At 40.9% G+C, this 17,132-nt stretch overlaps 1 protein-coding gene across 1 annotated transcript in view; it reads left to right on the top strand.

Moving 5' to 3' along the window:
- UGGT1 (UDP-glucose glycoprotein glucosyltransferase 1) overlaps positions 1–16,589 on the top strand; it is a 39,433-nt gene extending 22,844 nt beyond the window's left edge. Inside the window, exons 24-40 of the mRNA XM_010138674.1 lie at positions 687–817; positions 3,222–3,317; positions 3,649–3,751; positions 4,231–4,310; positions 4,769–4,958; positions 6,547–6,705; positions 8,493–8,578; positions 8,899–8,983; positions 9,915–10,003; positions 10,474–10,578; positions 11,151–11,235; positions 12,537–12,719; positions 13,880–14,040; positions 14,518–14,632; positions 15,278–15,394; positions 15,724–15,883; positions 16,336–16,589. Of these exons, the coding sequence (XP_010136976.1) occupies positions 687–817; positions 3,222–3,317; positions 3,649–3,751; positions 4,231–4,310; positions 4,769–4,958; positions 6,547–6,705; positions 8,493–8,578; positions 8,899–8,983; positions 9,915–10,003; positions 10,474–10,578; positions 11,151–11,235; positions 12,537–12,719; positions 13,880–14,040; positions 14,518–14,632; positions 15,278–15,394; positions 15,724–15,883; positions 16,336–16,361 (1,971 nt within the window). The 3' untranslated portion in view covers positions 16,362–16,589. The remainder of the gene's footprint in view (positions 1–686; positions 818–3,221; positions 3,318–3,648; positions 3,752–4,230; positions 4,311–4,768; positions 4,959–6,546; positions 6,706–8,492; positions 8,579–8,898; positions 8,984–9,914; positions 10,004–10,473; positions 10,579–11,150; positions 11,236–12,536; positions 12,720–13,879; positions 14,041–14,517; positions 14,633–15,277; positions 15,395–15,723; positions 15,884–16,335) is intronic.
- The last annotated feature ends 543 nt before the right edge of the window (positions 16,590–17,132 follow it).

Below are 17,132 nucleotides of genomic sequence, written 5' to 3' on the forward strand. Positions count from 1 at the left end.
GAGAAATTAGAATGATTGTGCTGCTTTGGTTATGGAGCAAAATGCTGCTGTATCTGGCCCTGGCCAAGCAGCTTTGGTCTCTTCCACCAGCTCTTTTTATGACAGCCACTTAAAATTAGGCAAAGGAAGTTACAGTAGTATTTCACTGCAAATAATGAAATACAGGCACATGTACAGCATGAAGTTTTCTTTTGTCATGTGCTTCCTAGTCAGGAAAAAACCCCAGGTACCTTAATGGGTTAAAAATACCAAGTGATGGGTTGTAGTATTCTATTTCTCTCATTAGCAAAATAGCAAGAACTGTCTAGGTAGCTTTTAGGCTTCCAAAGGCCAGAGGAGTGAGATTTGCTGGAGTCTTACTGGAACTGGCCTGGTATTCTGTTGCCCCTTCAAGATGTAGTATTGCATGTACAATTTAATGTGCCTGAGTTTTGCCAGCCAAGCACCCAGTGAACATTTTAAGTGTGCATTTTATATCTTAGTCTGGCACTCTTGGCTCTAAATAGCTGGGTTTATCTGTTAAACTCTGCTGCCGTTGACCTTAATACAGGCCTTAATACAGACCTACTGAGACTGGGCTGGAGTATTTTATTTAATGCATCTTTGAATTTTGTTTCAGTGTAGCCTTTAGCTAGTAATGCTGATCCTGTTTGTTTGGATTTGTTTGTTTTTTTTTTTTTTTGTAGATTATTGGCCCGTTAGAGGATGGTGAGATGTTCAATCAGGACGACTTTCATCTCCTTGAGAATATCATACTGAAGACATCAGGACAGAAAATTAAATCTCAGATACAGCAGCTGGGATTTGAAGAAGACCTGTAAGTAACCATGAAGAGGCTTACAAAAAGTGGTGGTACTGTGATAATGTGATTTTCTGCACCATGGAGAAAGCTTAACCGAGTACCCGCTGGATAGGTGCTATAAACAAACATGCATGTGTTCGTATGGTCAAGGCTCAGCTGTTCAGAGGGCAGGTGAGAAAGGAAGATGATGTAAATTGTCTTTATTTGGTTTAAAGTGGTGTAGCGACATCTTTGTAGTTCACAGTCTCCTGGAGGTATGGAACTGTAACTGTATCCCTCAGATCAGGAGGCAGTTCTGAGAGTACTAGCAACCCCTACTATGGCACTGTGCTCAGAGTTCATCATTGATTCGTTCTCTATATCCAGTACCAACCTGCCATGGCCAGTCCATTACGTCGCAACAGGAGTTGGGGGAGTTGCATTGGCTGGAGTCTCGCTCGACAAGCAGCAAGAGACTGGGAAAGTGCCCATGTCTGTAGGGCTTTACTTGCAGAACCATTCAAGTGTCAGCATGATGCAGGCCATCTATTGGTACTGACTGAGGTAGTCCCTGGATCACAGCAGCGTGGGCAGCAACAGCCTGATATGTTACCTGAGGAGTTCAGGAAGTGGTTTCTTGGATTGGGGGAGAAGAGGGAGATACAGGTGGACTGAAAAAGTAAAGATTGAGGGTGGTGATGCAGCCTATGGGATGGCTAAATTCATTGCTCTGTTCAGGTAGATGAAGTTTGATTTAAGGTTTAGTTGACTCTGGCTGGTGACAGCTTTACTAACGGAGAAGATGTCTGTATGCAGCATCAGAAGAGCTGTTTGGTGCTCTGGGATGTGTTACAAAGTGGTATAAAATGCTATTCATCCTTGAAAACGCTTTCTGCACCAGGTCACCTTTCTGCTCCTCTAAAAATGGAAGAGAAGCATAACTTTTCATTAAGGACTTCAGATTTCTTCTGAGTCTTTCCCCCAGCTAAATCTTAACTGACACACTGTTTTAAACCATTTACCTCCAATCTGTCAGAGTTTCACGACTCATATGCAGGATTACTACAGTATTGATTTAAAGAAAGAAGGGAAGAAAATGAGACAGTGGAGTATGCTTTCGGAATCTGTTTGCACTTCAGTAAAGTCTGCTTGGTCTGTCAATATAAAAATTATTTTAGTAACATATTTCAATCTGTTCTAATGCTGAGTTCTAACCACTTAACTTTTTAAGGAGAAATAACAGGAAAAGATGTAGAGATAGAAAAATGAAATCATAGTTCTAGGTAGTTATTGCAAAAAGCATAGAGGTGAGCTAATCAAAAGAAAGTAATCTTCAGGTTCAAAAGAACTGAAGTCCTTTTGTGTGTTGGAGCCCATAGTAAGAGATAGTTTCTCTCATATTTTAGCATTACATTTTTCTGTGACTTGTTACAGGCTTGACTGTTACAGACCAGTGAAGTAAGTTAAGTGTATATTCTTCTGTGTGGAAATCTTGTGTGACTCTGAATCCTAGGAAGACAACTTTTAACAGCATTCTAAACACTTCTGCATCCGTTGCTGTGTTGGGAATCCAAAGAGAAGTATGAGTCATAAGGTGGAGGAAGATGGTACACTTCTGAACATAGGCTAGTTTTGGACAGAGCAGTGGTTGGGGGGTTTTGTTGTCTGAATGCTGCCGAAGTTTTTCAGAAGCTTTTGAAATTATCTGCCGTATTAGAGAACATGGCAGAACTTGGCAGATTTCACCGCTTGTGGTTTCAGTATGAACAATTTAAACAGCTGTCTCTCTAAATCTGTGAGTCTTACTTAATTCAGGAAAGGCTGACAGACCTTTAAGTTACAGTAGTGCTTCTTGGCAAAGCTATGATGCACAAATCCATTTTCCTTGAACTTCCAGGAGGTTTTACATTTTCAAGATTAAATACATTCTTAAAATACTAGTCTGAAGATTTATGGGAATAAAAAGGAAGAAATTGTCAGAAGTAATTATCTTTTAATGACAGAATCCCCCTCTCTACAGTTTCTCCACTTACAGGGTTGCTTCCTGGTTCTGAGAGTTGCAGTGTAAAATGGGAAGACTGCTGCGAAACAAGGGTTTGGTCTGAATTGCTTATGGGTCTGAGAGAGGCTGGTGCTGTTCAGGAATACGGTGTGCCTGTACCATGGTTGACCCCTAAAATACCAGCTGTCCTGTACTTGTTACAGAGTTAAACCCTTCAGTACCCTCAGCAATAAGGCTGCAACCTGTTTAAATTAATGGTGATTTAACCCTTAAATATGGTAAATTCTTCAGAGCTTGTGTAGAGAGGTAGTAGAAGTGTTAGTTTGTGTATCTGAATTCAAGGTGTCTTCTCTTTTACTGCTCCCTGGCAGAAATGTGGTGAGGACACACATTTTCTGACTGTCTGTAAACCTTTCTTTTTTTCTTTCTTCTTTTCAGTGCAAGTGACTTAGTAATGAAAGTGGATGCTCTTCTTTCTGCTCAGCCAAAAGGAGAGGCAAGGATTGAGTATCATTTCTTTGAGGAACGATACAGGTATAGGATTGCTGGCATTTGCTGAGCAATATGCTTCTCCTCGTCTTTTAAGATTCCCATTGGTTTATGTTGCACTTAACTTTAAAAGTAAACAAATAAGTAAATCCAAGTAGCAATAGGAAAGTCCCCAACAGTTTTCAGGGCACAGTGAAATACCCAAAATTAGTTTTATCTGTCTACCTATCTCTATACATATATATGTTTTCTCTCTCTAGTTTCAGAAGGCACACAGCATTTAGGAAGTAATTTGATATCAGAAGGAGAGAGATAGTGGTTTTCCTATCGTTATCCATATGCTTGATACTGCAAAATTGTTTCTTCCTCTGTTCAGTGCAGTTAAACTGAGACCAAAACAGGGGGAGACATACTTTGATGTTGTGGCTATTGTTGATCCTGTGACCAGAGATGCACAAAGACTTGCTCCGTTACTTCTGGTGTGTATGAAATGTGGTAAAGCGCTTTATGGCGATTTCAAAAAGTCATCTCAGTTCTGTAATTTTGGAATGTTTGTCTTCCTCCCTGACTGGGTTGTGACCAGTGGCCTTCTCGGAGTATGTCTGAGCTGCACAATACATTTCTTAGCGGGAAAACTAATTACACTGTACTACATGATATAAGCTCATGCTTAGATATCATCTAGATAGCTTTTAGTTTCACCATTTTAACAGTTTAGTTTGCAGTGACTCTATTCTTGAGGAATAATGTCTCTGCATCCCCGAAAGAATGTCTGCACTGTGAGGGAGCAGGTCACTGTTCTTAAAACCACCAAGGAAAGGGTGGGTGTGGTAAAGCAAATAATGAGAACGGAGGATTGAGAATGAGCAGGTTACCTGCCTTCCTGAGGTCCTGTCATAAAAACAGTGGTCAGCTTTCCTAGTTAGCATTTTAAAGGGTGCCTTTCTCGTTATTTTAGGTTTTGAACCAATTGATAAACATGAACCTGAGAGTGTTTATGAACTGCCAGTCCAAGCTTTCTGACATGCCTCTGAAAAGGTAAGTGATACCATGCCACGGCTAAAAAGAGAGAGAGAAAGAAAAACCTGTTGGAATGTGGTGCAAGCACAGAAACATGGTCAAATGTCCTACAGGAAGTCTCAGTAACGGCTTGAGCTCAAAACGACTTTGAGCTCGTTTCTGTAATGGCTTGATTTCCCATAAGGAATGTGGGAATCTGTGGATAGCATGAGGTGATAACTTATTAATCCTAATATAACTTATTAATCTTAATATAACTTATTGATCTTAGTGGTTGAGTCTTGCACGTTCTGTTTGGTCTTTGAGGTGAAATTTCTGACCTGTTCTAAGGTCAACTCAACCTGCGTTGCTTTGTACAAAGCCTGAGAGATGTTGGAGGTCTGGGAAAGCCGATACCATCACCAAGTTCAATATGAGTAAAATATTTGCCAAGTTTGGCAGAAATAAGTTCCAACGTTTTCCTTCTGAAATTTCAGCTTTTATCGCTATGTTTTGGAGCCAGAGATTTCTTTCACAGCAGAGAATAACTTCGCTCCAGGACCAATTGCCAAGTTTTTGGATATGCCCCAATCTCCACTGTTCACTTTGAACCTAAATACTCCTGAGAGCTGGATGGTGGAATCTGTCAGAACCCCATATGACCTTGATAACATTTACTTAGAGGAGGTAAGAGAAATCAATGTCTTCCTATTTCTTCATTTAAATGGTGGCATTTTTCCAGGGCTTATTTTTGTAATGGGTAAGAAATGTAGAATTTTAAAATGCTAATAAACATAGAACTGTGGATTAACGCCTTTTACGTTTGTAGACCCTTAAACTTTTTTCTAGGAGGGATGCAGGTAAACCTAAGCTCACTGACAGCTGTGGTTCTCAATTACTCATGGATGCCTGAACCAAGATTGAAAAATAGTGTAGGCTTGAAGCAGATCCTACAGGTGCTTTGAGTGTGTCTATGTAACATTTCAGTGTCCTGAGCTAGAAACAAACTCTGTTGGTCATTAAATAACTTTTTCACTTTATTAGTTGAAAAATTCTTTTGGATTAGAGCTATCTACAGCTAATGTCACAACTCAAAATAAGATTGTTATTTTTCAGAAACCTCTTTCTAGAAATTTTTGAGTAAGATCTGAGCCATGTTCCAGTAAGTCAATTCTACTTACTTTCCCTTGCTCTGAGAAGCCACCAAGCTGGTTTTAGCTACGTGTTCACCAGCTGTGGTTACTGGCAAACGCTCCTGTGGCCCACAAAAGGATATGCAGTATCAGTACAACAGTAAAACCTATGCAGCAGAAATCCACTCAGTTACAGTAGTTTAGAAGCTGGGTGCTGCTAGAACAGGCCTTGAATTAGACTGCTAAGAATATTGATCTGGGCAGTGCTGCCCCACATACACAGGGATAAAATGAGGAGGAAAGCAAAATACAAGAGGCTAGAGTTTAGAAGAAAAAGGATATGAAAACCAAAAGAAGAGTATGTTCAGTGCTAATTATTAACCTCTTGCTGTTAACAGTTAACTTTAATAGTTTTCAGAACATCTAGAAATAGTGGGCTAGTAAGTGGTTACAAAATGCGCTACACTACCATGTTGAGATGGACACTAAAACCACATACATTGAAAGTCAGAAAATCCATGTGTGATGCAAAGTAGAAAATTTTGGACTTCAGGGTGCAATGTTAAATAATAAATGTTAAATGAGGAGGTCAAATAGCCCTTTCCCTTGAAATAAGCCATTATTTAGTTGGCCTTGAAGAACTGCAGGTATATATTAAAACCAATAATTTTATATGTGTAATCCAGCACATGCAATATGCAGCATAATGGGATGCCAGACTGCAGCTCTGGAGACTGATGTCCTCTCTCTGTCTGCAGAATGGCTATGGCACATGCAGCGGCAGGACAACCTTCCCCACCAAAGATGCCAGACCTTTCACTTACTTGACTACATTCTCCCATTAATGTTAAAAAAAATAATAACTGTAAAATAGAGCAACAGTCCTTCCCTTTTCTTATCCTGGCATACTACCAGTTGAGACGATTCACATATTTTTGGTAGGGACACTCCTAACAGTATGTCTGTGAAGTTTGTCACTTGAAAGAGCTGAGCTCTTTGAGGATTTCTAGGTATTTGTTTAATAAAATTACTCTGGTAAAAGTAAGTGTTATTTAATTGCTGTGACTATCGAAGAGAGCAACTGAGTCACTGAAAATTTGCATTTTAGAGCTAGTGCTGAATTCAGCAGTATCTTCTTACAGGTGGACAGTATTGTAGCTGCAGAATATGAACTGGAGTATCTGCTTCTGGAAGGACACTGCTATGATATTACTACTGGACAGCCACCTCGGGGCCTCCAGTTTACACTGGGAACATCAGCCAATCCTGTCATCGTTGACACCATTGTTATGGCCAACTTGGTAAGCATTCAGCTGAGACTGGCAACCAATAGCTGGTCCTGCAGGCAGCACAATCGCTTGTGTAAACCACTGAGTACTTCCTAGTATGTGGGCTGTGGCTGTGGGGCGTTACTTACACTCCACAGTTGCTTGCAGATATATCAGAACTACATTGATCCTGACGTTGATGTCTAAACCTTGCAGTGTGCTTATTTGTCTCTTACCTTTTCCAAGACGTACTCCTTTCCCTTGAGCTGGCTGAGAAGGGTCTTCTGGAGTATCTTTACAGTGATGTCAGTATTCTTAAGCAACCTCTTTCCACGGCGGGGCAGACAGTTCTAGGGTTCTCCTCAGACCATCCTGCGGCCTGATACCGTAGGCCTCAGGTGGACAGCTGTCTTGTTTTGGGACCCACTTCTTCAGGAGCTCTACGGAACAAATGACGAGAGTCAGCAGAGTTCCAGAAAATTACAGAAGTGGGAATGGCTTAATTTAGCTGAGAAAAGGTGATGGAAATCCAGGCATATGATTGTTCCCTGCAGCTGCCTTTATGAAGTAGCTGCGTAAAGCATCAGCCCGTTTTCAGTGTCTGCACTGGTCAATGAGAGAGGCAATTGAAATTGCCTCTTGCCATTGGAATTATGGCACGAGACTTTAGCCACTGGGATATTTTCTTGATCTGTAATGTTAGAGAAAAACTGGAGTAAATTCTCTTTTGCAGGTTTTTAGCAATGTTTACATGTATTAAAGAAAAAACAAGGAAAAAGTGTTCACCGATGCTAAATACTTAGTTTAAAATTCTTTGTATTTCTCCACACCTTTTCTTAGCCAAAGTACATCTGTCCTATGATGATGTAATAGCCCTTACTGTGGAAAGGAAGGTGACCCTTATTTTATGTGTGATCACGTTGTGTGTGTGTACATTAGGGGCTGAAGCTTAATGGCTTGGAAGTGGCTTTCTTCCAAATAGTTAAACCAGCAGGCATATACCACAGTACACAGTGCGGTGTCTGGGAATCTCTGTCCTCAGCTCAGGCTCTATACTGTGCACGAAGGCACCAGCAACCTGCCCTGTGCTTTTATTTTTGACTATTTTTTTTTTTTAGGGTTTTTTAAAGCGGACTGGTTCCCACTGGAACTGCAGGCATTTGAGGTCCCGGTACAAAACTGGATGGGACACTGAATCATCCCTACAAATGTTTTTATCTTCTATAGGTGTAATAATCTAAATCACAAAAGAAGATACTCACTCCTGGAGCCTGAAACTTCAACAAGACTTGTACACAATATTTGAGTTTCACATTGTCATTTCTTAAGCTGTGTACAAGAGATACCTTGTAACATATCAGTTACGTACTGTTTCCTGCTGTGGATGAAATATGAGTCTGTAAAGCTTTAAAATTCATTTTGGTTTTGTTTTGTAGGCAGCCTTTTAGTGCACTGTTCTCTAGTTGTCAGCTAGCGTTTTGAAAGTCACTTGGTACTCCAGGAAGACAAGTGTTTGCAAAAAAAGCCTTTGGCATTGCACTGTTCCCATCGGAACACCCTGAAGACTCTCCCTTTCTACCAAGTAACGCTAGACCTTTTCATACTCGCGTCGCTTACAGAAAAAACCAACAATTTTGGATGGAACTTCTTTGGGGGTTCCTCCTCTTTTCTGGGTTTTAAGGCCTTAAGGTTATGTTGATCAGCTGGCTTACAAATAACTATTTGCAGAGACAAAATACCAGATTAAAACACGTGACGTAAAAACTTGGTTTACCTACATTTGCATTTTCTGCAAACTGATGAATATTCTTCCCTTACAGGGTTACTTCCAGTTAAAAGCCAACCCGGGTGCCTGGACTCTACGACTGAGGAAAGGCAGATCTGAGGATATCTACAGAATCTACAGGTAGGACAGCATAAGAAATATAATCTTTTTCTTGTGAATCCTTTGGACTAGGCATTGTCATACATGGATCTAACAGTTCCCTTGACAAAGTGTGGTGAGCTGAAGAGCAGGTGACATTTTGTACTGAACTTATGTGAGATGAAATAATTAATTTAAACCCCATAGTAGGTGTGTTTTCAGATACATGTATTTGTTACTTTGTCACGTCTCAAACCTGTTCTACAGTGCTAAGGCTTGATATCGTGTAGAAAAATGTGTAGAAGAAATAAAGAACATATTTCTGCTTTGTAGTAAAGGCCAGTATTTCACTGTACTTCCAGCCATGACGGCACAGACTCTCCACCTGAAGCTAGCGAAGTTATTGTTGTTCTCAACAACTTCAAGAGCAAAATTATTAAAGTGAAGGTGAGTTTAAAAACTAGAGTGGCTCTTAAAGACTGACCAATAGTGGGGAAGAAACTTTGAGGAAGGCCTGACGATCCCTTCCTACGAGCATACATTTGAGGCAGTTTGCACAAAGGTCACATCACAGTATCAATACTAAAGAGAATTATCTGTAGACTTGGTTTTGGTTTTTTTGATGCAAGAGAGAATGATATGTAACTGCTGTTCCTGTGTAAGTCCATGAGAAACAATTATGGTCACAGTTTACTGACTCAGTTGTGCTTCTGATTTGAGAAGAAAACATGTCTAGTGATAAACATTCAGTGTATCCACTGAGCCAGTGTTTTATCTCTACACATCCATCTTACTCATCTGGTAATACATTTTCTATAGAGTAGGTGAGAATAAATGAGTAATTTATCGTCTCTTGGGGTTGTCTGTCAGATAGTGACATTGCTGAAAAGTTTGAGGAGGACAACTGATAGATAGGTGATGATTATAACACCTCCAGTTCACGCCTCCTCACCGGATTTACTTGTGCTAGAGCAATTCTGGGACGTTCTGCTGCCTCCTCTCTGTATCTGCTGTGGCATCTCAGTGGCCAGCAGTACTTAGAAACAGAAAGTGGTGGCGGCGTTGTGTTGGGTTTTTGGTTGGTTTCTCTGAGGGTTTTTCTTTGCCAGTCTCTGTCCTCAAGGACAGTCACTAAACACCTCTTAGCAAAGCATTTTAGCCATGTAGACTAACGTGCCTTTGGTGTCTGAAAGCAGCTCTGGAATCTCATCTGAAAATATCAGTTCACTGCTGAGCTGTTTCTCCAGACAGCTTAGGTTACCTATCAGCTCACTGGACATGATTCAAATGGATACAAAGAGCCAGTGGCAAAATAACACACCATAGCTACTTGCCCAATATGTGGTTCCACTCACTAAAGCCATGTTACGCTTTTCAGGTTCAGAAAAAACTAGATATGATGAATGAAGATCTTCTAAGTGATGGTACCAGTGAGAATGAATCCGGATTCTGGGAATCTCTCAAATGGTAAAATTAATTCAATAATAACCTGCAAGTCTCTTGAAACTGGAAAACTATTAGACAGGTGATAGGGTTTTGTCCATAGCTGTCTATTAAGACTGCTTGAATTTAGGGCTGTCTGTCATAGGACCCCTCTGTTTCTAGGGTTACTGGGTTACTGCTTCGCACCTGCTTACCCTCCCTTCCCCCCACTGCTACTTGGGAGCCTGAAAACATTGTTCATGTCCAGGAGCTGCATGTCAGCCAGAATCCTTCAGCTGAATAGGTGTTCCTATATAAGCTATAGACTCTTCCATGTCTGTGTCTGCAGCACGCTGCCTTGGGGAGGATACCCCGACCAGTGTGGGGACAACACTAAACTCCACTGTCGTACCGTACTAAACCAACACTGTAGCAGTTTATAACCCATTGGACTCTTTCCGATGTAGCTGGCCCTTATTATCTTGTCCTTTATATAAACACATTTGTCCTTTCAGGGGATTCACAGGAGGACAAAAGACTGAAGATGTGAAACAGGAGAAAGATGATGTACTAAATATATTCTCTGTGGCTTCAGGACACCTATATGAAAGATTCCTACGGTTAGTTCAGAATTTATCTGAATCCCGGGTCTCATATGGTAGTGTGCCCTGCTTTCCACAGCAAAAAAGTTAGAATTTGCAAGAATATATATATATTAAAAATAAAAAAACCCCAAATTTTCAGCAGGTCAGAGATCCTGTAGATTTTGCATCTGCTGCGTTATAGGAACTTCTGTCTGCATAACATTCATATGTTCAAAATAGACTTAGTTGAATACATATGTTGCTGGTCCTAAATTTTCTTGCTAAAATATAACCAGATACAAATTTATTGTGAAGAAGTTACAGAATAAGTCATAGTTGCTTTGGAAAAAAAGCAGCTGTTCTGCAAAGACTGTGAAAGCCAACAGGTTGTATATTCTCTGACTAGTTATATAAATTTTGGGGGGTTTAGTAATTTGCAGTAGGCTAAAGCGACCCGCTTTTTCTTCATGTGTGAAGAAGATCTGTTACCTGACACATAACTGCAGTGAGTCTAATAATGTAAACTAGCAGTTCGTCATCTGTTCCACAGCTGACCTCTAGTGAGTGACGGTTGTTCCTGTAAACGCTTTCTTTTTTTCCTTTGACAGCATAATGATGTTGTCTGTGCTGAAACATACTAAGACTCCTTTAAAGTTTTGGTTTCTGAAGAACTACTTATCACCTACGTTCAAGGTTTGTAACTAATTAGAAATTTATTCTATTATGGGGAAAAGTTAATAAATAAAGGTTGCAACCTGTGCACCATACTGTTGTGTAAACACGTGTATGGTTACCTGCCTGTGTACCTACTGTTTGGAGAAAGCATCAAGTTGGTGTAAGCTGACGGTTCCGCCTAGAAAGCAGTGAGAAGTAACAGACAGGTTGACAGTGGATTCATGCTGAAGGTAAATATTTAAGAGACCAGCATGTTAGGAAAATCGTACTTGAAAGAATCTGAACTTTTTGTGTGTGTGACTCACGCAATGAAGGTGTAGATTTTATGATGAAATTCAGGGCTACAAACTTAGATCTGATACATAAAGGTTGAAAGATTATAGGAAAAGAACTACCAGAGAAGCAAGGTATGGAGAGAGCTTCGAAAGAGGGGACGTTAAAACCACGTTTCAGACTGACTAGGTACATGAGCAGTGCCTGCAGAGTGTGACACAGGCCCTGCATGAGTATTCCTGGGAATACTTACCAATCGTGTGTGACACATCGTAAACCAAACAGCAGGATTCAGAACAGAACCCAGAGGTCAATAAATGGATGTCAAAACTTTCAGGAATTTGCAACTTTTAACATTTAATATTAGGAAGTAGTATTTCTTGGAGAGTCACCCCTTCAGCATGAGCTTGAGGGGAAATAATTGGCAACGTTCCTATTGCTGTGACTGTGGGCTATGCTGTGACCCTGCTGCTGTCAGTCATCTCTTCTCGGGGTGGTGCAACAATAAGCTTCCCTCCCTAATAGTGGTGTTGTACTAGCATCCCTTGGCTAACCCTGTGCTCTCCCGGTGTCAGAGGAAGCTTCACAGATGAATGTCAACTGATCTCACAGTGGGCCAAGTTGTTCTAGTGAAAAATTTCTCCCAATTCTTTCCTCTCATTTTATTATGCCCATTTACACCACTTTTCACAGCCCGAAGTAATAATTCTCCCATCTGCGAAATTTTACGATTTGGGTAATGCATCCTTTTAAACGGATTTGTGAATTACTATAAAAAGACTCGTAAGTAATTGCGTGGGGAAAAATGCCAAAATATTTAGTTGTCTTATGATAGCTGGCTTTACAGTTTGTACTGATTGTTCAGTCTGGGGTTATGCCTTTGTTTGAAGTAACAATGAAACTGTAGCTACTCTTCATGGTATTTCATTTTCTGATGTTCTGTGCCTTATTGTAAGACCTAAGTCTGTCTCTTGAGCTGCACTTTTCTTTTTCCTGCAGAGGAACACAGAACTGAGATAAGCTACTTTTTCCCCCTCCCTCTGCAGGAGTTCATCCCGTACATGGCAGAGAAGTATAACTTCCAGTATGAGCTTGTCCAGTATAAGTGGCCACGCTGGCTTCATCAGCAAACAGAGAAACAGCGTATCATCTGGGGTTACAAGATCCTCTTTCTAGATGTGCTCTTCCCATTAGCTGTTGATAAAATCCTGTTTGTGGATGCTGATCAGGTAACACAGAGGTTGGAATTACTTGGATCTTTTCCTTTTCTTTTTTTTTTCTTTTCTCTAAGAACAGTTATGTTCTTGAATACAATTTCTGTGTTATTGCAAAGATTGCAAGTTTGAGCCTTCGCAGGCACGACTGAAGATTGATTCTGTAACTGTAGCATGCTCCAGTGAGTGCTGCTTTCTCTGCCTGTTCCCACAGAGATTGGTTTTGTTGGCCTGTCTTTTACTTTTGTCTGGTTCCTCATTCACTCCCTGTGATTCCAGCTAGTTTGCCAAATGAATTCTTGTTTCACCCTTCCATTTTTCCAGTTCCGCCTGTTCTCCCAGCATGAAGATCACTTACCACATATGGTATTTTCTAAGTCACCGAACACCCTCCCCCTCTCACCCCCTGCTTTTACCTTGGCCAGATCCGAGTTGCTTTCAGAGGAGTGAGAAGGCAAATCCTTTGTGTCTGAAGCCGTGTCCTGCTGCAAAGCAAACGATGTCTGTAAGGCTTTGCATGTGCTTACTGCCTGAACGGTTTGAATACAGCGTAGATGTGCACTGAGAACTGCCAAAATACCCCTTCAAAACCATACAAAACTGAAACTGAGAAGTACAGATTATGCACACAAGTATAAAACGCCTCAGGTGTTCTGGCATGTGTACAGTGTGATCCCAAGTCAGTTAAACCCAGTACCACTTACACTAAAGGACCACCTATGACAGATTTCTACCTACGCTGTCCTAATTTTAGACAGTTTTTGCTCAGTTTATAGAAGTGGTATTAATGCATTTTCCCCCCACCAGAGTGGTATTTTTAGAGTAGCATTATTGCCACATCTGTGTCAAGAAGACATTAAAAAGCCTTCATCCCTGAAGGGTTTGCAGTCTTTCAAGGGGAAGGATACAAAGGATCAGAGCAGAGTTCATGTATAGTGGGAATTCTTGCTGCTTATTAAGCAACAGTTTGGCACTTCAGCTGTCAAACCAACCCCTACCAGTTTATTTTAAGCTCTATTTTAGTTGCTTCAGCTTTAAACATAATGCAAAAAGAGTGCAGAGTATAACAGGTAATTTTTACTTTGTTTGCTCAGTTTAAATTAAATCCTGGCCAGCATTTCAAAGTAACCTGTGGCAGGCTTCTACCAATAAAAATAACATGTCCTTTCCCTTAGATTGTGCGCACAGATCTGAAGGAATTAAGAGATTTCAATCTGGATGGTGCTCCCTATGGATATACTCCATTCTGTGACAGTCGAAGAGAAATGGATGGCTACAGGTTCTGGAAATCCGGATACTGGGCAAGTCATTTAGCTGGACGAAAATACCACATCAGGTACTAAAGAATTAAATTTTTTCAAAATAATGGGAAAAGCTTTTGCAACTTAGAACTAGCAGAAAATTAGCTGAGGTTTACCATGCTGCAGTGAACCACTTTTTGCTTACTGTCGCCTCTTTAAGGTTCCATGGCCTATGGTCCATTTGAAGCACTAGGGACACTGAAGTTACTTTCAGTAAGCTACAGCTTTTACAGATGAAGAACTGAAGTGTTAACTAACCAGACATCTTCATTTGTTAATAACAAATGTTGGAAGAAGGGACTGCATGACAACAAAGCTAAGATAGATTTGTTGAAAATTTTTTTTTGTACGTGCCATGATCTTGTTAGAGCTGCTTCCCTGCCTTGTATTAGATAATTGGATGTGCTGGCACCAAGGGACTGGTTTAGCATATTATATCTTGGGGTCTACTGGGGCTGCAGTAAGTTACCCATCACTCAAATGTCATTACTAATTGCATCATCTCCATGCAGTGCTCTGTATGTTGTGGATCTGAAGAAGTTCAGAAAGATAGCAGCTGGAGATCGACTAAGAGGACAATATCAGGGTCTTAGTCAGGATCCGAACAGTCTGTCCAACCTTGATCAGGTGTGGTTTTATTGGGTTTGGTTTGGTTTGTTTTACTGGGGTATGATGGTAGGTATGATGACCTCTCCTTTCCTGGCCACGCTTCAGTCACAGCCAGATGCCAGTGGCAGTCTCGTTACGCCCTGCCTTCAAATGAGGCAGGTATCGATAGCATCGAATATAACCAATGGGTGGAAACAACACCTTCCCCATAAATGTTTTAAGACTATCAAATTTTCCAGCATACTCCAAGACAAATACGTAAGACTGGGTACTTATTTCTTGAGCTATCCAGCTCCCAGTGCTTTACTGTGCACTGTGTGAGTAACATGGGAATGAGGCTTGTACTGTGGTGGATGGAAAATATAACACAGTGGTTTTAATTAATTAAGAATAGTCCTCCAAACTGGTCCAGTACAGGTTTGATACTGGATTCATATTACTGCTTTAATACTGTTTGCTAAATTTCTAATTTTCAACAAAGTTGTAGTATGCAGGGGATTTTCCAAAGGACTTGGTTTGGAATGGAATGAGTTTGATTCATTGCTTTTTATTTGCACTGGGAAAAAACCTCTTTACCAAAGTTAAACTTCTCAACACTATCTAGTTGTTCCTTCCAGCCTGCACCCTGTGGAAACTGCTACTAACTCTTATTCTTTGCAACAGGATTTGCCTAACAACATGATCCACCAGGTGCCAATTAAATCCCTCCCGCAGGAGTGGCTGTGGTGTGAAACATGGTGCGACGATTCCTCAAAGAAGAGAGCAAAAACCATTGATCTGGTAAGTGCAGTACGGCTCCCTCGTTCCTGTAAAATAGTGACCAATTTTAGAGCCGCTTCCTGCCTCACATCTCAGCTCACCCTGTATTGTTACTTAAAGGTTTTCAGTTCTTCCGTTTTTTCCTTTACCTTCTCTATTTTTTCCTACCTGGAACAGTGACATTACTATGAATTTGGAAAATGATGTTACAGACTACTGTAGCTGAAATAAAGGCATGTGTTGTTCACCAGCAGCGGATTCATTCCACTAGGGGAAGCCTTTCTCCATTCAGTAAATAAACCCCCTTTTACACCTTAAGTGTCCGAACAGTTTGTATGTTTTGTTTGCAGTGTAATAACCCAATGACCAAAGAGCCCAAGCTTCAAGCAGCGATGCGTATAGTTCCAGAATGGCAGGACTACGACCAAGAAATCAAACTGCTCCAGAGTCTTTTCCAGAAAGAAAAAGAAACGGGATCACCAGCTAAGATGCCAGGACAACACACACACGGTAATCTTTCTGTTGCCCTGCTTCTGCCACTTCCTTCCTTCCTGTGTGGACTGGGGTTAAGTTAACTCCTTCTCTGTAAGCCCGCACCATGCAAAGGCTTGCACAGAGAATCTGTGAAGTAAATAATGTGCATATTTTAACGGGACAGAAAGGCCTGGCTCAGTGAGGCTGGTGTAACTTAACCTGGTTCTGAAACTTAAGAGACCAGAGCGCAACAGTGCACCCTTGTTCCAGTTCTGCTAAAGACCTTCACCGTTCCTGCGATTTTATAAGCTTGGCCCTATCTTAACCTTTAATTAAAGCGCCACTGTGCACAACGGATATGAATTGTTCTTCCGTCACAGTGGCTTTGTGAAGAACAAGTCTCGGGGGCTTATATACTAATTATCAAACCAATGTGCCCATTGAGGCGGCTGGAAATGGAGTCATTATTTTTCTCTTCTCTTCTACAGACCCAGTGAAACATGTGGAATTATGATCCATGGAGAAAAATTGAAGTTAGACTGTTTCATAGACAATTTTTATATTGGAAGCTAGATTTTTTCCAGTATGTCTGCAAAACTGCTGAATAATTGAATGGGATGATGTACGCATTTTTATTACTTGCCTTTGGGTTAATTTCTGCATATGAAATAGGATCTGGATTGATGGAATTAGCATTGCTGGTGTTTTGCACCTGTGGTGGAGATGAAAGAGCCCATGATGGAATTTAGCATTTCAGAAACAAAAACTTCAAAATCCACTGGAAAAGCCACAGTCTGTTCCTTCAGCTGTTGCTGCCTCCGCCACTGATGAAGATCCTGTTAGCCTCAGACCGAACTCGAGAGCCTGGAAATCGCAGACCCGTTGAGCCGTTGGCTAGAACACAAGTCCTAACCTCAACTGATGGGGATAATTTTCCCAGAAGGCTCAGAATCATGCCTTGAATTTGGAATACTGCTTTATCTGCAGGTTTTCAGATGGCCAGAAATGCTTCTCAGATTTGTTCAGTATCCCTTGGTTTTGTAACAAATCCAGCATTACTTAGTTTTTCTATGTCCTGTCTTCATTTACTGCCCAACTTCTGAAAGTTTGGCTTAATGTAAAGCGGCCACAATCTATCTGAATGTCCACCCAAATACAAACGCCGAAGCTTACGGAGCCAGCAGAACACTGACTTGGACAGCTCAGTTCCTCCTGCCCCGTCTGACTTGAATCGAAGCGCCCTCCTCCCTTCCTGCTCAAAGTTTAAATCAGTCTGCAAAACTGG

The sequence above is a fragment of the Buceros rhinoceros genome, unplaced genomic scaffold (genome assembly GCF_000710305.1).
Source record: "Buceros rhinoceros silvestris isolate BGI_N320 unplaced genomic scaffold, ASM71030v1 scaffold37936, whole genome shotgun sequence".
Lineage (NCBI taxonomy): Eukaryota > Metazoa > Chordata > Aves > Bucerotiformes > Bucerotidae > Buceros > Buceros rhinoceros.